Genomic DNA, 21490 nt, shown 5'->3' with positions numbered 1-21490 from the left:
GGTTAAAAAACGCCGCTAAACTTTAGCGGCGCTATTTTCAACGAAGCATTTTGCGGCGTTTTTCATACGCTGCATGTGTTTTTTACGGCGCTTAAAAATGCCGCTATAGGTAAAAAAAAAAGACCGTAAAAAACCAGTTTTGCTGTAGTGTTTATTCGATTTAAAAGTTAGTTGCATGGTAATAACTCATTTAGTATAGAGACCTCTAATACCTTTTTGCCTAAATTAATATTGCATTTATCATAACACAATCATTTTTTTATTATTGAATAATTAACTCGACCACAATCACACTGATGTTGTCTTTGCTTCCCCTAGCCATTCAGAGTTCAACCAACACCGTGGCAGCTCCAGCGTCATGGTTACGGTTTCTGTCGACGATCGAAGTAGATTTTCTGTTAAGTCGGCTGTTCAGACATATCATCGCCACTCAACATGCGATTTCGTTAGACACGACGTACCGCAGGCCATCGCTAGCTAGTACGAGGAACTCGTCGTCGTTGACTAACGCTCTTTCTATTACTTCTGGTTTGCATATGACAAATGGTTGAAGGTATTGATCGCCTGCATGCAGTCAAAATTTGCTCCCCCGTGGTGAGGAAACAAAAAGTTGGCTCATAGTAAATGATATATATTAATGTACAACATATGAGATGGTGATTTAACATATCATCCATTATTCACCGTAGGACTATAAACTAGTCGAGCTTAATTCAAATTAAAAACTTTAAAATGAAGCTCAATTCAACTCGAAAACTTACGAGATTAATATTTTTGAGCTCGATTCGAATTCAAATCATAAATTGAAGCTTGTAAAAACTCAAAAAAGAAATCTTAAATTTAACTCGATTGAATCTTCAAACTAAACTAGAACCTTAACCTTACACACATAAAAACCATTATTATATTTTTTTCAAATCAATGCATAAATGTTAATATTATTGATAATTTTTTTTTTAAATAAAATCTTAATATATTATATTTTTGAGTTGTTATTGAATTTTTTTTAAATTAAATATTAAGTAGGTAATTTCGACTCGTTAAGAACTCAAGTCGAATATTTATCGAACTTTGACGAGTCAAAAACACAGCTATGGAGTCCCTGCAATTCGCCACCACCAACTTTTCGCCACCAACTACCGCCACAACCGCTGTCGGACCCACAGTCTCCTCCCCCAACCTCCCTCGGCTCACCTCTTCATCAATCTTTTCGAAACATTTGTTCATCGTCCTTCCGCAGTCAATACCATTTCCTTCCACCACTATCTCCTCCACCAAAAGTTTATGCAACCTTAATTTAGACTCCTCCGCCACCCTAGACCTGCCATTTTCGTCGTATACTCCGTAAAAATCAAACTTTCCACCTCCTTTCACCGTCAAACCTAACCCTACTTTCACAGCATCTTCCATCTCTCTTCTCCTACCAGTAACCGATACTACCCCATGGGAGGCTAAACTCTCGAGATAACGTTCTCAAACAAATTATTTCACGAGATAATGATCTTCCAAGATTAATTGCTCAAATAGGGTGAAATCTACAGTGTTGGCCGTAGGTCGCCATGCCATCCGGGAGACCTATGAGAAATATTGCATGTGCCATGCATGTTCCAACACGCTGGGCATCCGAGGGCATCCGACCGAGGGCATCCGACCGAAGCTATCTGAGCGAGCTATGCGAGGGCATCCGAGTGCAAGAGGAATCACGCGAGGAGAATGAGGGAGTGCATGGTGACCTACAAGGTCGCCAGGAGTGCATGGCGACCTACAAGGTCGCCCGGAGTTCATGGCGACCTACAAGGTCGCCCGGAGGGATTGACGACATATGCTTGGGGACGTGCATGGCTGGCCACGTAGTAAGTCGCCCGGAAGGCATGGCGACCTACGACCAACACTATAGATTTCACCTTATTTGAGAAATTAATCTTGGGAGAGCATTATCTCGTGAAATAATTTATTCGAGAACGTTATCTCGAGAGTTTAGCCCCCATGGGACCTGCACGTTGAAGTTGGAACGTCGTTGCTTTCTCCGCAAGTTTTCTCCCCAAAATCAGCCAAAACGATGCTTTGCTTTGATGATCCATTAAGAAGATTCTTGTATTCATCACCGTCTGCCACGTGCTGACGTGCACTTCAACGTACTCCGGCGAGATTTCTCTGTTCAGGTGAGTATAAGCGTGTTAAAACCACCGGAATCTGACGTAATTAGCATCTTCTCCTCCATTCTATTCTCATTTTTTCTGCATAAAACCGAAAGGCAAAGCGACAACTGGACAAGAACCAGTGAAGGTTTGGTCGTTCATATAAATGAAGCATTGAATTTAGGCTACTGGTATATAAATGAGCATTGAATTTAGGCTACTGGTACGAAGCCACGTGGCCTTTTCCGTACAACTGAACCATATTATGGAACATGATTTGGTTGGAGTTGAATCTGTCGGTCATTGATTCGGTTACGTGGCATCTCGTTCTTGGGGAAGGTTATGCCTTTTGGGTATTGTAAAAAAAATTATTCTGATAACTTTTTTATGGTTAAATTAGATATGTAGTCCTTGTATTTTAATTTGTAATAATTTTATACCTCAACTTTTTAGAATGACGATATATTTTTCAAATAATAATATCGGATATTATTATGATTAAAATATTACCATAATTAATTTTTTTTTAAATATTTCTTTCGATGTAAAAATTCATATTTTAATGGAAAATATATTTTTAAAGAAAATACATGTCAATAATTTAACAGTAACTAATGATATTATAAAAACTAAAGGGATAATTAACTTATTTGTTAACATTAGGTCTCGATTTCAACATATACAACCTCTTTCTCTAATTAAAAATTGTAGAAGAATAAAATTATATCAAATAGAAGTGCATATGCTAATTCTTAATATATGAGCATTAAAGAGGGACTAAAACCACAATTTGTCTGAAAGGTTTTTTATTAATGTGTTTCTCTGAGAAGGAATAACACGTGTTGGATTATGCTAAGTTGCATGTGGGGGTTGGGTTGGGCCAGGTTTTACAGGACAAATGTTTTTTTAGACATGTCCTACGAAAATCTACTCATTTACTAGGTAAATGATTTTTAGGAGGTTATTAGAATGTTTAAAGATGCAGAGATTAACCTACGAATGAATTTAAGTTGTAAGAAATTTGATATCATTTAAGTAAAATATTATATATTTTTAGGTTATTAGAATGTTTAAAGATGCAGAGATTAATCGACGAATGAATTTAAATAATAAATAATTTGATATCATTTAAATAAATATTATATTTGAATTTGTATCTATGTAAAAAAATTCTTATCGAGAGACACACCCCTAAATCAAATTTATAATGGATCGATTCGGATTAATTACAACAAACTCTAGAATCAAAAGGACAACAAAAATTGTAAAATCATAAAAATTAAATTAGAAAAGAATTATAGTTTATATATGAATATAATATGTTTAAAAGTTTAGGAAAAAATTATAATTACAAGTGCTCGTGTTAGTTGGGGCACTGTTTGCGGGCTTAAGGTGAAGGGAGTCTAGGGTTGCATGATCTTGTGGAGTGGAATAATGCTAGTATACTCGAGTATGTGTGACGTTAGTGAGGAATGTTGGGACCCTTTGGGTAAGGTGGGTAGTGAATATGTGTTGAATGGTAGTGTCGTTTCATGGATTACATTGATAAGGCTTCTTGTGGTTGGTTTTGGAAGAAGTCAAGGTAAGGGTATAGCTGCTCGGTTTATCGATGCTGAAGGTTGTCGGAGGTTTCCAGGGCAGTTTAGGGTTAAGGAGGCTTGGCAGGAAATGGTGAAGCATGATAGGGTGATTTGGGAGGCTTGTTTGGTTTCCCTTCATGTGTCCCCGGTTTACTGTTTTTTCTTGGCTTGCGGTCCTGGACAGATTGCCAACAAAGATATGTTGATTAAATGGGGGTTGAACATGGAGGGTAGATGTGTTTTTGCTCGCACATATTGGAAACTCGTGATCACTTGTTTTCCGAGTGTGAGTTTGCAGGGGCGGTGTGGAGTGCGATCTTGCAGCTGTGTCAATTGTCGAGGCTGGTGGGTTGGGGCCAGGCTTTGTCTCGGGCGATTTCCAAGTTTAGGGGGAGGTCTCTCCTCTCTACGTTGTTGAGGTTAGTTTTGGGGGTGCTTTTATATAGGTCTGGAAGGAGGAATTACAGAGTGTTTGGTGGGGTTGGAAGTAGAGATGGCAAAAAAAATCCGAATCAGACGGGGAAAACGAAAATCGAATTAAACGGGACGGAGAATCGTTTATGCTAAACGGAGACGGGAAAACCGTTTATGCTAAACGGGGACGTGTTTGATAATCCCCGCCCGGATTACCCGGCATGATACCCGGCCCGATAAATATTAAAAATAATTATATATATATATATATAATATTAATAAATTTAATTTAAATTAAAATATATATATTATTGATATATTTAATTAAATATATACCCGGCCCGATATCCGTTTAAATAACCGTTTATGCTAAATGGAGATACCGTTTCCCCACAATTTTTCCTGATTACCCGATGAGGATCCCCGTTTAAATCCCCGCGGTTTTTTAAGCAGAGACGGGTATGGGTTTTTTAAACGGGGACGGGAACGGAGAGACCAATACCCGGCCCGAACCCGGCCCGTTGCCATCCTAGTAAGGTCCTGGTGAGTGAAATTAAGCAGGATGTGATTGGTGGGTGTGGTCTAGAAGGACACGGCTAAATGTTAATCTTTGTGCTGCGTGGGGGCTAGTTTAAGCTTTATCCCTGCTTTCTAATTCTTCTTGTGGCATTCTTTGATTTTTTTTTTAAATTTTTTGCATTCTTTTGAGTTCTTTGAAGCTGTATTGTGCTGTTGTTTGGGTTTGTTGGGTTGTTGGTAGTGTTTTGTCGTAGCAGATCTCTGCTTTCTGTGTAATGAACTTTAGTAATAAAAAAATAAATGCTAATTATAATTTAAAATTTAAATTGATGGTCATAGTTAAAGAATGTTTAAGGTTGTAATTGAAATTAATTGTTCCATTTAAAACTAGATATTTAACAATTTAACTCAACAATCGAATAATAATAACTTTTATTTTCTAAAACAAACGATGCAAGAAACTATACATTATTGTTTCTTTAAGAAAAACATTAGAGTTGGACCCCCACACAAGCTGGGTAAAAACTATAAATAAAGCATCCCCTGGTGGTTACAAAGGATTCCATGCTTCAGTTCTCACTGTGTCTCTGCCCATACATGCAACAATTTTCTTCAAAAACAATTCCCCTCTTAAGGTATCGAACTCGGCTTTTTTTTTCAGCTCGATGTCGAAAACAATAACAATCTGTGGATCAGCTATGTCAATTGTTTGTTGCTTCTGGGAAAGGACTTGCTGCCGCTTGACGGAATCTTGAGTCTCGCCATTGACGCTCGTGTCCTTGTCTTCACTAGTCAGGTATCTCAACTTGTGCGGCAGTTTGCCTTCCCTCTGAGATTGCCCACACAACTAATGACTGGCCACGCCGACAGTCTCCAGCGGCAAAGACACCGTCCACATTCGTTGCAAAGCGGCCGTATTCTGCCTTGAAGTTTGACCCGATTATCTTTCTCGACACCTAATTTTTTGCCACTGTCTGTTCAAATCAAAGAGGAAGAGAATTGATGAGCAATGCTCAAACACTAAATGACTTTTAAGGACGCGAAAGGTAAAAGGAAATCAAAAACCTAAACATGACTGGGCATTCAGGTTCACTAGACGAGGCATTAGACCTGATTTCCAGACAGAATTACAAAAAGGGGCAGTGATCACAATACTGACCGATTCAGGCCCGAGGAACCCCATGGCTAGCAGCACTAGGTCAGCCTCGATTATTTCCTCGGAGCCCTCAACTTCCTTGAATTGGAACTTCCCACTGGCATCCTTCTCCCAACGCACGCGAACGACCTCAAGTCCTTTAACAGTTCCATTCTCATCTCCAACAAACCTCTTGGTCAAAACCTCATAGGTTCTTGGGTCTTTTCCAAATTTGGTAGCAGCTTCTTGGTGCCCATAGTCTACACGGAATACACGAGGCCACTATGATTCCAAAAGGAAAAGAAATGTGTTAACAGTCGGATTTCTAGATCATTTAAAAGTTCAAATTGAAAGCAACAGCATAGAATCATCAAGAAACGAAGAATATACTGTCAAACCTGTGGCCAGGGATTTCCAGGAGCTCTCGTCTGAGGTGGCTGAGGAAGTAGCTCGAGGTTGACAATGCTACTACATCCATGTCGGATAGATGTCCCTATGCAATCTGTACCCAGTGTCACCTCCACCGATGACCACAACTTTCTTTCCCTTAGCTGATATGTAGTTTCCATCTTGGAGATCACTATCAAGCAAGCTTAGTATTTGCATGTAGGAACTCCATTGCAAAATGAACACCAGATAATCCCGTCCTGGTACAGGAAGGTCCCTGCATCAAGCAAATAAACACAATCAATTCTGCAGCCATGTAACAATTAATTTTATCATTTAGGTACTATTAGTACTTCTTTCAGGCCAAGATGCCATTGTCCGATTGTAAAGGAGTGAAAATGCTTAAAGCTCTCAAAAGATTTATCAATAACCAATAGCTCTCTTTCTTCCCTCAAAGATTTACCTGGGTTGGTGGCTCCAACTGCCAAAACAATGGCATCATTCTCCTCTCGTAGTCTGTCAAGAGAGTAGTTCAGGTCGTTTCCAATATTTGCATTGACCACGAATTTAACTCCTTCCTCAGCCATGAGGTTCACCCGACGCTGAACTACGTCTACCTTATCAGCCTTCATGTTAGGTACACCATACATCATAAGCCCTCTTCTATCAGCACCTCATACACAGTGATCGAGTGACCCATTCTATTTAGCTGATCAGCAGCAGCCAAACCAGCTGGTCCACTTCCAAATAGCAATGCTTTTCCTGCAGAAATAAATGCATACAAAATTTTACTTTACTGAAAGCATAAATTACTAATATCAAGCTTGCAGAAATGCGAAGTATCTCCTAGCCATAACATTTCAAATTTTCACTAGAACCTTATTAAATGCAATGTCTACAAGATATATTTACTGAAGTGAAGGTTTAACACAAGCCATACCCTGTTCTCTTGAGAGGATCGTGGCACCATCCACCCTTCCTCGAAAGCCCTGTCTATGATAGCACATTCAATGCTTTTGATGGACACAGGATTTTCAATAATACCAAGCACACAAGACCCTTCACATGGTGCAGGGCACACTCGACCGGTGAATTCTGGGAAGTTATTTGTCTCTAGAAGACGATTCAGTGCTTCACGCCACCTATTTTGGTACACCAGCTCATTGAATTCAGGAATTTTGTTTCCAAGAGGGCATCCAGAGTTCTCCTGAATTTATAAATAAGATCCTATAGTTAAGCTGTGCTTTGTGTATTAATATCTAAAATGATGAAGAAGAGCAAAACAGAAATCGGTACCTGATGGCAGAAAGGAGTACCACAGTCCATGCAGCGAGCAGATTGTGTCTTTAAAAGTGGGCCAGGTTCTGATTCCTCCATGACCTCCTTCCAGTCATTCATGCGAACATTAGGATCTCTATATTTAACGCCTTCACGTTCATAAGCAACAAAACCACGATGTTTCACAGGATCAGAAACCTGAGTTGGCCTCTTCACTGGTTCAGCCTCAACTGTCTACAATTCCAAAAGCCAAATTGAACGTAAACAAATAGTTCATGATACCAACAGGCATTATGCTGATAGCAACTGAACACCAAAAAGGAGCAATCAACAAGGGTTTGTACAAATTCAATGAAATAAATCAAAAGATAAGTGAGGGAAAGAAAAGTTTTACTAAGAAGAAATAGAGACCCTTATAAAGGATTGTAAGATTTGAAAATAACAAATACTGCATACCGGACTCGATTTCTCTTTCAAAGATGCAGCTGCGAGCTTCTTAAGCTCTTCAAAAGCATCCTTTTCATTCAGCTCTGCTTCATCTTTATCCTCAGCTTCTTCAGCATTTCAAGAGTTTCCTTAGAGGCTTCCTCATCTTTCATCTTTGCCAGAATACGCTTGTAGTCTCTGGGGAAGACTTTATGAATTTGGGCAGAAGATTATCGAAGTCAGCAAGTACTTCTATCGCTAACTGGCTGTTAGTATGACGTTGATGTTGCTGATCATCATTTTTAGAGTGACAATATCATCTTCTTCTTCAACATTATCAAGGTCTACCAGCTCAGGGTTGCACCGAGATTCAAATTTCCATCCACATTGAGACATAAGCAATACCACCACTCATACCTGCAGCAAAATTTCTACCAGTTTTTCCAAGTACACAACTCCCACCAGTCATGTACTCGCAACCATGATCACCACACCTTCAACAACTGCTTTGGCACCTGAATTACGAACACAAATCTTTCTGCTGCCATTCCATTGAAATATGCTTCACCAGAAGTAGCTCCATAGAGAGCCACATTACCAATTACTATGTTTTCCTTGGGATCAAACTGGCTTCCATTCGGTGGATAAACTACAATTTTTCCACCTGATAATCCTTTGCCAACATAGTCATTGCTATCACCTTCAAGCTCCAGCATGATGCCACGGCAGAAAGCTCCCAGGCTCTGCCCCGCGCTTCCTGAGTTTGACATGAATTATACCATCAGGAAGACCCGCCAGGTGGTAGCGCTTAGTTACTTCATGGCTCAGCATCGTTCCAACCGCACGATTCATTACGTATGGGTGTTTCAATGTAAACAGGAAGACCTTCCTCTAGAGAAGCTGTAGATTGTTTAATGAGCTTTTGGTCCAAAGCCATATCCAAGCCATGATCCTGTTTTTGAATACAATACTGAGCAGCTTCATGGCGAATGTCAGCAGCAGGTCTGAGAAGCAAGGAGAGGTCAATATTCTGAAGTTTCTCATTACCACTAAGAACTTCCTTATCACTTCAAGCATATCTGAACGACCAACCATCTCATAACTGTTCGGAAACCAAGCTGAGACATTATCTCCCTGACCTCCTCAGCTAGCATAAAGAAAAGTTTATAACATGTTCAGGCTCTCCAGCAAATTTTTCTCTCAGCACGGGGTCTTGAGTGGCAATGCCCAGGACAGGTGTTCTTGTGGCATTTTCGCATCATAATGCAACCCAGAGTTATTAGAGGAGCAGTGCTGAAGCCAAACTCCTCAGCACCAAGCAGTGCAGCAATGACCACATCTCTTCCAGTTTTAAGTTGGCCATCAGTCTGGAGTACTGCACGGCCGGAGATCATTGGCAACTAGTGTTTGGTGAGTCTCAGCCAAACCAAGTTCCCATGGGAGCCCAGCATTTTTTATGCCAGTCCAACGTGAGGCCCCGGTGCCACCATCATGACCAGATATTAAGACATGGTCCGCATGCCCCTTGACACCCCACTCGCATTATTCCCACTCCAGCTTCAGATACTAGCTTCACACTGATCCGAGCCGATGGATTTGAATTCTGAAAAACCAAAGAGAGTCAAAAAGATTTGACCATAGAACAATAACATCATAAAATATTGCATCTTAGCAAGAATATTAAACCAATTCTCAAAAGTTGAAGGCAAAAGGCTGCTGGAAGAGAAATATAGACATGAAGTCATGTTGCATACAGAAACAAGTAAATAGCAGAACATGACCAGAGAAAATTAGGACCATTGGTAGAGTGAAGAACTCTAAGTTCCAATGTCCAAGCAGCTTCAAATATATACATATATATAAAGTGGAGCACATGAACCTACCTTGAGATCATGAATTAGCTGTGCAAGGTCTTCAATTGAATAGATATCATGATGTGGAGGTGGACTGATAAGTCCCACACCAGCTGTAGAGTTTCTAGTCACTGCAATATCTCCTATTACCTTATGACCTGGAAGTTCACCTCCTTCACCAGGCTTGGCACCCTGCATAACAAAGAAAATTCAAGTTAAAAGATAATTAATCTACAAAGAAAAATTTACTTGGTTCATTATTTAACCTCACCAAATATCAAATGCAGGTATCAGTTAAAGATGCAAAGTCACTCAGAGGTGCTTTGCAGAACACAGCATCATCTGCCAGGAATATAAATCCATAACAAGAGGAACCTCTATTCCTATTGGAATACAGGTACTAAATACAAAAAGGTGCATATACTGTTCCATATGAAAGATTAATACCTGAGCCATCTTTATTTGTAGTTCATCAGCATTTGTAAGGTAATAACTTGAAACTCCAAATCTCCCACTAGCAACCTGCTTGATAGCACTACGTTTTGGATTCCTTGAACCATCAGGAAGAGGTTCCATACGAGATGGTTGCTCGCCTCCTTCACCTATTAGCAAAATTTGAATTACAAATAAACAGCAGAATTTCATCATTTTCAGATCGAAGTTGGACATAGGAGTTCTCAAATGAGCATATGTGTGTTGATACTTCTCTGAGAACATACCGGTATTTGATTTTCCCCCAATTGTATTCATAGCAATAGCCAGGGTTGTGTGTGCCTCCAATGATATTGATCCATAACTCATGGCACCGGTACAAAACCTTTTCACAATTTCACCAGCAGGTTCAATCTCATCCAATGGAATTTTTGCTTCTGACTCTTTGAACTTCAACATACCACGCAGATTACAGGTTTTGTTCAACTCATGAATACGCTTGGCATATTCCTTATAGGATGCAACACTATTACCCCTGGCAGCTTCTTGCAACTTTGCAATAGCAAGAGGGTCATTCAGGTGAACTTCACCACCTTTCCTCCAGTGATAATCTCCAGGATTAGGCAGTGCTACAGCTTCTGCACTTCCAGGAGCAGGAGCCCGAGAAGGAATGCTACCTCATGCAAATGAAGCGCATCACGAGCTAGCATCGCAAATGTTGCTCCTTCAACTCTGCTAGGAGTTCCTGCAAAACCTTTTCAATTACTTCTGAGAAAGCCCCAACGCTTCAAAGATCTGAGCACCCTTGTATGAGGCCAAAGTAGATATCCCCATCTTGGCAAGAACCTTCATCATTCCATAGTTGCTTGCCTTGAAATACTTCTTCACCAGCCCTTCCTTTGAGAGGAACTCACCACTAGATTTTGGAGGAATCTTCCCATCTACTTGCAATCTCCAAATGGCCTCTATGGCCAAGTATGGGCATATAGCATCTGCACCAAATCCAACTAGCGTGCAGAATGGTGCACTTCACGTGGTTCTGCAGACTCAACTATTAATCCAACTCGTGTACGCTCAAGATTTTTTACCAGGTGGTGATGAACAGCACCAACAGCCAAGAGGGAGCTCACAGCAACACGCTTCGATGAAAAGGCTATATATTTGAAGGATGGTGAAATTAGTTCGTTGAATTATGATTCATGAATAGATAAGATGGCAATAGAGGAGATAGAGGAGGTGTAGCACAATGCCACAAAAAGTTGAATCAAATATAAGTATAAAAGTTTAGTTAGAGTGGAGAAAAGAATGTAATACCTCTGTCAGAAAGAACCAGTAATGTATAACCTTCCTTAATTGCATCTCGTGCTTCAGCACAAATCCTATTCAAGGTTTCCTCTAATCCCTTCCTACCACGGTCCTTTGAATAAGTTATGTCAAGAACTTTACTACGCCAACCTCTGAAATTCATCTTTTTAATTGCTTCTGTCTCTTCAATTGATACAAGAGGCCCTTTCAATGAAAGACGATGGCATTGCTCTTCCGTTGTTTCCGTTAGATCTCCTTCTGGACCAATCATGCATTCCATGGATGTCACTATTTTCTCTCGAATAGGATCAATAGGGGGATTGGTTACTTGAGCAAACATTTGCTTGAAATATTCAAATGTAAGCTTCTCTCGGTTGGACATAACTGCCAGAGGAGTATCATTTCCCATTGAACCAAGGGCCTCCGTACCATCTTTAGCCATAGGAAGAAGCATCTCCAAAGCTTCAACAGTGTAGCTGCATGGAGGTTAGAAGAATATTACAGAATGTCCCATTAAGGCATTTTCATTGTGTAAGGCATAGCCGGACAGACAGTTACATACCCAAAAGCCTTCAATGGAGCCAATAAGCCATGAATTCCCATGTTCTCCATGTTGTCATCATCAATGGAAGCCTTCAAGTCAGAGAATTAAACATCGGTGAGATTTTTTTTCAGAAAAAAAAAAAACTCGAGGAAGATGCAAGAAAAAATTAATGAAAAGAAACCAATCATTTACCGGCATAGTTCCAGCAATTGGCAGAGACACCTCTCAGAGTCCTGAACTGAATCGACAATGTCCTTGAGATTAATTTTTTGCCGCTCAATCCATTCACCATAAGGCCTAGCAAGTGAATATTGCTGCTTCAAGGCTTCATCATCGACAACAATATGATTCTCAAAATCTACCAAAAGCATCATCCCAGGATTTAGTCTTCCTTTTCTTAGTACATCTTCAGCAGGTATATCGACAACACCAACTTCACTGGCCATGATTACTCGTCCACTGTGTGTAACATAAAACCGACCGGGCGGAGTCCATTTCGATCCAACGTAGCTCCAAGGTAGCGACCATCAGTAACTGCAAATAAGTTTTTCATCAGTTGAAGAAGGTTGAAAGAATATGTTAAATCCATCAGTAACCGAAAGAATATTTTTATTTACATGATATGAGAGCAGGCCCATCCCATGGCTCCATTAGAGCTGATAATACTCATACAAGGACTTCCTATGAGGATCCATATTTTTGTCATTTTGCCAAGCTTCAGGAATCATCATTATTGCTTCTGGGAGACTTCTACCAGCCCGAACCAGAAGCTCAAGGACACCATCAAAAGCCCCTGCAAGACACAAAGGAACAAAAAGATCATATACCAGCCAGTTAAAAGAACAATGAGTACCATCTGTTTGACATCCAAAACTTTGAGATGCGATAAGTGTAGGTTGTTACAATTGTAAATATTAGAGTTTATTTGTAATTAGTGATAGAGATAGGATCTTATCTTTTAATAACAGAATCTTTAAATAGACTTTGTAATTCATCATTTGAGATATAAAAATACTCACTATTCTCGTGAGTTTCCACAATAAGAAAATGCAAATATGATGCAAGAATACATGCAAGATAATCCAACTACACAAAAGGGATGCAGAAGTTTACCTGAATCGATGAGCTCGCATCCACAATTGGAAGAAGCTTTTTCATCTCATTCTTCGAGAGACCAAGCCCCTTGCACTTCATAATCCCTCACGTGCCTTCATCCTGTTGAAATAAAAGAAATTCAGCCAAAGCCCTTTAATTAACAAATAGCAAACAGGAAGGAAAATCTTATATAAAATTTCAAAAAAAAGACAATATAATCATTATCCTTTTATTTTAGCTTTAATCACACAGACAACTTCATAACAACAAAAACGTTGAAATAAAAGAATTCAGCCAAAGCCCTTTAATTAACAAATATGCAAACAGGAAGGAAAAATCTTATATAAAATTTCAAAAACAGACAATATAATCATTATCCTTTTATTTTAGCTTTAATCACACAGACAACTTCATAACCAACAAAAACGTAGCGAAATGAAGATGCATGTAGCACCCAAGTTCTGAATCATAGAGAAAAACTCAAATCAGCATGCATTGTTCACTTTATTTATCAGATCTACCATAAAGAGGAGCAAAGGACCGCGTGTAACTAACAATAAGACATTGACAAATACAGAACTAAAATTGAAATAACTTTATTAAAAGCTTCAGTTATGGTAAGAAGAGGATCTTTTTAAGATTCAAACAAGTTTTACGTTTAAAATATATTCTCAACCATTCAAGGAAAAGGGAGAAATCGTAATATACATGTTTATGCAAATTAATCCAGAATTTGGATTTTCCTCTCGTATACGTACCAGTTTATGTTGCCTCTAAGTGTATTAATTTCCCCATTATGGCCCAAGACACGCATTGGTTTGTGCCCGATCCCAGCTAGGAAATGTATTTGTTGAAATCTAGAATGTACCTGTATCATTAAAAAGCATCAAATTTGTCATTCAAAACTTCCTTTGCTAAGAATGTAGGGACTCGTTTGGAAATGTAGGCAAGTGTTCAGGCATTTGAGAATGGTATACTGCAGTGCTGAGACACAAATTACACTACCCTGAGCTAACTCACCAAACACAAATTTCTGTTCCACCGGTAAATAAAAGTCTCATCCTCGCACAATCAATGATAAAGAGCATTGCAGCAAGTTTCTGCAAACATTATTACTTGCAATGAGGTTTCTTACCAACTCACCCAAGGCATCCAATCCAGCATCCAATTCATATAGTTAATCAAGGGAGTGGAAGAACTTAAGAGATCATTCAAACCTCAATGCCTCAGAAGTCATCCCTCAACCTTGCATCCCTTCAATTACCAATGGTTCCATGCTGTTGTAAGTATTGAGTTAGTGGAGAAAGAATAAACATGAACGGGATAATATATTTACCAAGGCCATGTAGCTCGTAAACTTTTCATTGCCAAGATCAGCATAATAGTAGTTGGAAGTGGTCAGGCTTTAAACTGCCCCTTATATACAACAGTCCTGCACAAGCCAGATACAGGTTTAAATATTTTGACATACAAACAGCACGAAAACTTCTTATGACGAACCGAGGTTTCTAGATCACAAACCTCGAGGAAAGTGAACATATATAGTCTCTGACACCACCATGTTGGAGGTTTAATGCTGCTCGGATAGCAACCATTGAAACCCTCCTTAATATATACATCTGTAAAATAGTTACCACATTCGCAATTTAATCAGGCATATAGAAGCAACTTGTAACGCCCTTACTCTACCACAAAGAAAGATGAACCTACTTGTGTTCAAGGTCAGCCTTTGATCTAGGTGTGCCTGTAAGAAACACTGCTCAATGACAGGCTCAGTTTGCAAAGCAGAATTGCCAAGTCCTGAGTTATCTGTTGGTACAGCTCGCCACCCAAGCACTCTATGCCCAAGTGATTCAGCAACCTGCAAAAGCCAACAAAATTTTGATCAACTTCCACTTTGAACTACGGGCAGAAAATATGGAATCCTTATATTTTGCTTACAAGAAACTGGGCAAGGATACTAGGTTGAAACCTTTTATAATATATACACGTTTAACTAAATTTCTATACATATTTAATGGTTGAAAGTTTTAAAGTTGAACAAATAGTCAGACATTTTCAATTTAATAAAAAATTGTATAAAAAGTTATAGAAAAACATAAAACAAATTCACTTTTACACTTCGTAAGTGGACTTTTCTGATCTATATGTACATTGTATTGTGTGGAGAAAGGAGTGCTCTCTAGAAAAGGTAAATACAAAGGAAAAACATTATCATTTAATGAACACAACAATACTAGGATTGTACTCAAAATACACTTAACAGATCTACTACCAGCATTAAAGAACAACTCTTCAGCTTAGAAATTTACCTTGGTGAATACATTTTTGCTTTCTTTCCGTCGACTCTCAGATGTGGGCAAAAAGAACATGCCCCAGAGCGTATTCCCTGGTGGTGGCAACTCAAACCCAACATCTTTTGCAACCTGAACAGGATAATAAAAAAAATGTTCAGAAGGCCAGCATTTGTTTCCATTGTTACTCCGCAATTATTAAATACGAATAGATCTGGCATTAAGGGGGACATTTCATTTATTATTCTTCCACACTGACGCATAAAAAGTGATTCAAAGTTCAACTTAAAAAAGAAATCTGAAATGGAAATTTCCAGTTAGACATTATTCCAACGAATTTAATTCCAAGCATGATTTTCTATTTATTTTTTAGGGAAACGGGATAGACAGAGAAAGTAGACAACACGAACAAACCTCCTTATAGAAATGAGGAGTGCCACAAGAATCCCAGCTCCATCTCCATTTTGTCTCACATCCACAGGCCCCTCGATGCGACATCCGTCAACATCTCCAAAGCATCCGTTCTAACAAATTCCATAAAAGATCGAGTCAAAACACTAAAAAAACTCGAAATAAGCTCAAATATACGTATATAACAAAAATTACATTACAAGGCACACATATATAAAACGTACAGTTTTGCGGCTGCAGTCACCGGATAGCTCAGCGACAAACCCGACTCCACAAGAATCCTTCAAAAGACGGATCATAAAGACCGAGAGGCTTCTCAGGCACACGGACAATGCCGACCGCACCGTCACCCGGAGTTTTGGAATCCGACCCGGCCCGTCCGACTGCCAAAAGTGTAATCTCTCGGAAGCAGAGCACCGCAATCTGGTTCCGAGAAACTTCTTCTCCAAAGGCGCCGAGGATTTTCTTGTAACGGACGATCGAGCATTTTTAGTTTTACGGCGGTTTGAAAGAGTGACATTCAGCTGAGGATTAAGATAATTTGTTGATTGAAGGGAGAGGTAAACAGCTGTTTCGAACTTGAAGAAGATAGCTAGACGTCGGCACGGACGACATTTCTCAAAAGACCGATTTTTCGTAATAATAATTCACGGTGTTCGCTTTTCAATAAGATCAGAACATTTTGGAGTGAAAATCCAGTTTCATTTTCAGATTCGGATCCGACAACAAATCTAGATAGATCTGAAAATAGAACGGATTTCAAACGAAATTTTGAAGGATTTTTCCGATTGGTTCCGGAAAATCAAAATTAAGCCTCGAAATCTTTCAGGTGTAGGTTTCAAAATCCAGTTCAAGCAAAAAAACCAAATCCTTCAAATCGATAGCGATTCGTTCACGAGTATGAAAAATCACGTATCTCCAACACTGATCTTCGAATCACTCGAACCAGGTATCGAAATTTCCTCACATATCACACCGCCAAGAAAACGAAACGAGAAAATTCGCAAAGAATCCTAAAGAAACAGGAAAGACAAAAGAAAAAGCATGAGAAAACTACTGAGCAGATCCGACCTGAGAGGGGTGCTCTTTTAGATAGACCTTGTAGAAATGAGTGCTGGATTTATATAGAAAATGGTAATAGTAAAGAAAAAGAGAATTTGTTTCAGTGACATGTATGTGGGACCAATTTTGCGGGAAAGCCCTAAAAATTTACCCCTGTACCCAAACAACCCCACTCTAACAGAGACGTGACAGGTCATGCTTTAGAAACCGCCACGTGTAGTTTTTTTGACCCTATGCGGCACAGCGACGGAGCCAACCCGCGAGTTGGATGCTTTTGTTGTTTTCACGAGGTTCGGCTCCGAGCCTCTGCAAGTGTTTCAGTCTAAAATAAAAGGTAACTATACAAGAGAGTCACTAAAGTATGTTCATTTTGATTATTATACTTACATAAATTATAAAATAATCATTAAATTTATTAAATAATTATAAAATTTATTAATCAATATAATTTTTAAGCATAATTCAATTATCTTTGGTATACTCTATCCAATAAAAACCACTAAGAAATATTTTTTATTCAAAATTATAAAATTAAAAAAAAATCTTAAAGAGAAAATTGCTTACAAACAAGGTAGGTAATTATAAACGTAATGGACGCGAGGGATGACGAAATAAAACAAAACTAAAAAAGGTTAAACTTTTTAACCTGATAAACACTGGACGCGGCCAATAGTATATGTGATTGGTTGCCTACAGCAATTAACTACCCAATTAGTTTTTTCCTCATTAAATTTATTTTTACCATACTTTATTGTGAACTAGAAAATATTTTACAGATAAGATCAACACTTGTTATTGTTCATTTATGATATTTTATGCCGAGGACGAATCGAATGATCTTAGTAGTAAATGAATTGTTGTTATTAATTAAAGTATTGGGTTCAAACATTAGAAATGTCTTAGTATGAGTGTTCAATGTCAAATAATTAAGAATTATCTTCGAATAAATATTTTCATGTACTTATCTCAGATTAATAAAAAAAATTGAGAAATTTTTAGGTTTAATACAAAAATAAGTACTTAAACTATACCTCGAAATATGATTTGATGTCTAAATTTTTTTTCACTAGAAATAGGTTTTTAAAGTTTCCAAAGTTTATTTTTTATGTGGTTTAGAGCATAAAGTCATTTAATTGAATGCTGTTTGACACGTGTCACACGTATAAAGTTTTAAAATTTATTTTATTTAAAAAACTAATATTATAATTAAAAAAACCAAAAAAAAACCTCGAATTTCTATTTTTTATCGTCGATCGAGTCGTCGTCGGTCCGTGACAGTCATTGTTGCCACCGTTAAACAGTCGTCATCGCGACCAAACTCAGTCCACATCCACCATTAAATTACGCTGATCGTCGTGAAAAACGCCACGAAATCGACGGATTTTTAGTTTTTTCTTATAAGTTTTCCTACAACTATCCGTGCGTTACACAAACGTCACCGTTGTGTTCCGAATAAAACCTAACCAATGGTGGTTGTTTGCCGTACGAGGTGGTTCGATGGAAGGGAGAAAGACGAAGATGGGGAATGTGTTTTATTTTTTATTTTTATTATTAAAAAATTAAAAAAATATAACGACATACGCCTAAAATGTAACAGATAAACATTATACACTTATTTTTAACGAAAATTCTGAAGGTACCAAAACATATTTCGATGTATAGTTTAACCTCTTATTTTGTATAAAGCCAAAATTTTATTTCCATAAATAGTTTATACAACACGCTATTTAAGTGATGTTGATAAATTAAAAAAATTGACTATAAATCAAATTATTGTTATTTCAATTAATTAGTTTAAGAAATTATAATAATGATAATTTAAATGATTGTAAGGAACACAAATCAACTATAAGGGTGTGTTTGGTTCAAGGAATGTAAGATTATCAGTGGAAATAAAAGATTAACAGGGAATATGATACTAGGAATGTTGTATTTTGTGTTTGGTTGGTTTAGCAGGAATGTAAGATTACCGTGTTTGGTTAAGGAATAAAAAATTATTGGAATGTATATTTGATCAAATTGTTCTTATTATATATTTGTATAATATTACAAGCTGTAAATATTTATATATTTCTTTAAAAAATTAATTCTTAATTTATATAATATTTTTACAAAATTAAAAATAAAAAAAGGTTTAATGAAAGGTTAAAATTTTATTTTAACCCCTGAACTTTATATAAAATTTTAATTATAGATTTTTTTTGTAAATCTAAAATAATTTAAGGATAAATTTGTAATTTAACCTTCATAGAATTTTTATTATTCAATAACAGAAGAATGATATTTTTGAAAAAAAAATTAAAAATTTAAGGGCATTTTAATCCAAAACGCCAGTAATATTACAATACCTATGAGAATGGAAATAATGACATTCCCGGTAATATACCAAAAAAATCTATTTTTTTCTTCTTGTTTCTTGTGACAAAATCCCCTCTAGATTGCTTAATTTATGGAAAAATTATAACGCCTGCTTCTAGTTTCTAAGCATTCTCGAATGAAATTTCAACGGCCAGCCCATTGTAAACGGGAACTCTCAGCTACTCAAAATAGTCAAACGTGTTGTGGTTTGGAACAAATTCTATGGGACCAAATTACACCTCCATGACGAACCCCAACTGCGCCACTTATTTCCCCTTTTTTTTATCATCTACTATTACTTCTAGCACGAATAGAGTGACTTTCGTATTAAAAAAATTATTAGTATTATTTAACGATTCGGGTTCGAACACCATAAATATTAAAAATGAGAGTGTTTAATATCAAAAGACTAAAAGTTTTCTATGAACATACATTATCTTATATTTACCGAGCTTAATAAAAGATATTACCTCTAATTTAGATCTCTCGTCGTTTGTTATATACATTCGGGAAACATTCTTCTCTTTTGATTATCTTTGTTTTAATATTTTATTTTGACTTTTCAAATTTGTTCTGATTAGGTAATATTCCTCGTATCATAATTTGTGTTTTATATTAAATATGCATGTAGTTTTAATATGGCAAAAGTGTCAAAATAATGATGTGGGATTTTTTTATTCCCAAACTAAAGCACTCATCTAATTAATTCTTGATATAAGGTGTTTTTTTACAGGAATTTAGGATCTCTCGGTGTTTTTAGGGGTGTTGAATTGTTTCTTGGATTTTTAGGCGTTAGGAAAAAATTGACATTTTTACACAAATATCACCTTAACATAAATTAATTACTTGTTAGACACTGTTTAAGAATATTACGAATCTAGCAAATTATTGTTTTATTGATTTTTTAATTATTTTATTTAAATGTTTTTTTTTTGCAGTTATAAAATGGAAAGCGGTCTGCTTCGTTTGGATGGAAATATGTATAAGTTAACAGAAACAATGATGTTTACGGTGCATGGGTCGCTCTTTGAATAATTCGTATTTCTCGACTTTTAAACTTTTCTCTCGGCTATAAATATGCTCTCAACCCGTAAACATTCACAGCAATCATCTCAACTAGGAGAATATTGTCGCTTCAGTACAGATATCCAACATCATTGTTTCCGTTAACTTATACAGATTTCCATCCAAACGAAGCAGACCGCTTTCCATTTATAACTGCAAAAAAAAAAAATATTTAAATCAAATAATTAAAAAATCAAATAATACAATATTAAATAAAATACTAACAAAATATAAATATAAAGCAGATCACTTTCCATTTTATAACTGCAAAAATAAATATTTAAATTACTTACCCTCTAAGTTTTCCTAAAATATACTATACGTATATGATTTTGAAACAGTAAAAAACGCATCAAAAGTGTCAAGTGGTAATTGGTAGATATAATTGTATTGTGTAATTTAATGCATGAATAATTTTATAGAAAGTATTTAAAAATTTGCTAGATTCGTAAAATATTCTTAAACAGTGCCTAAAAAGTAATTAATTTATGTTAAGGTGATATTTGTATAAAAATGCCAAAATTTTTCTGCATTTATTTTAAAGACGCCTAGAGATTCAAGAAAAAACCTAAAGACGCCTAAAGATCCCAAATTCCTGTAGAAAACACTCTATATCAGAAATTAATCAGATTAGTGCTTTAGTTTGGGAATAAAAAAATCTCACATCATTATTTTGGCACTTTTGTCGTTTTAATATATATACTTAATCAATGTATATATTAAAATTATCTCTAAAATGTGATTAATAGATTTGACATTTATTTTGATAGGTGTAAATAGGACCGTAAATTAGCCGAGTTCAACTCAAGTATTGTTGAGCTCGACTCGACTTGAAAACTTTGAAATGGAGTTTGACTAGACTCGAAAAATCGCGAATCTAAAATTTTCAAACTCGACTTAAACTCGAAATCATGAACTGAAACTCGTAAAAGCTCGAAATGGAAAAAAAAATCTTAAACTTAACTCGATTGAAGCTTCAAACTCAAACTTGAACCTTAAATACATGAAAACTTTATATCGCATTTAAAAAATAACACATAATATTAATATTATTAATAATTTATTTTTTAAAAATAAATCTAATATATATATTTTTGAGTTGATTACGATTTTTTCGAGTCGATAAGTAGCTCGTTTCGACTTGTTAAGAATTCGAATTGTTCGAGCCGTATATTTATTGAGCTTTAACAGAGT

The 21490-nt window shown here is 36.8% G+C and overlaps 1 protein-coding gene and 1 pseudogene across 1 annotated transcript; both read right to left on the bottom strand.

Moving 5' to 3' along the window:
- Positions 1–322: 322 nt before the first annotated feature.
- Positions 323–2221, bottom strand: LOC120215850 (probable protein phosphatase 2C 8). Its single transcript, XM_039213390.1, has 5 exons — positions 2188–2221; positions 2000–2108; positions 1071–1456; positions 462–564; positions 323–407 (listed from the first exon to the last, which is right to left on the bottom strand). Exons 1-5 carry the CDS (start codon positions 2219–2221, stop codon positions 323–325), a joined length of 717 nt encoding a protein of 238 aa, XP_039069321.1.
- Positions 2222–5138: 2917 nt separating this feature from the next.
- Positions 5139–15898, bottom strand: LOC120215849 (annotated as a pseudogene).
- Between the last annotated feature and the right edge of the window lie 5592 nt (positions 15899–21490).

The sequence above is a fragment of the Hibiscus syriacus genome, unplaced genomic scaffold (assembly GCF_006381635.1).
Source record: "Hibiscus syriacus cultivar Baekdansim isolate YM2019G1 unplaced genomic scaffold, ASM638163v2 tig00110156_pilon, whole genome shotgun sequence".
Lineage (NCBI taxonomy): Eukaryota > Viridiplantae > Streptophyta > Magnoliopsida > Malvales > Malvaceae > Hibiscus > Hibiscus syriacus.
This window is presented reverse-complemented; position numbering and strand designations above follow the sequence as displayed.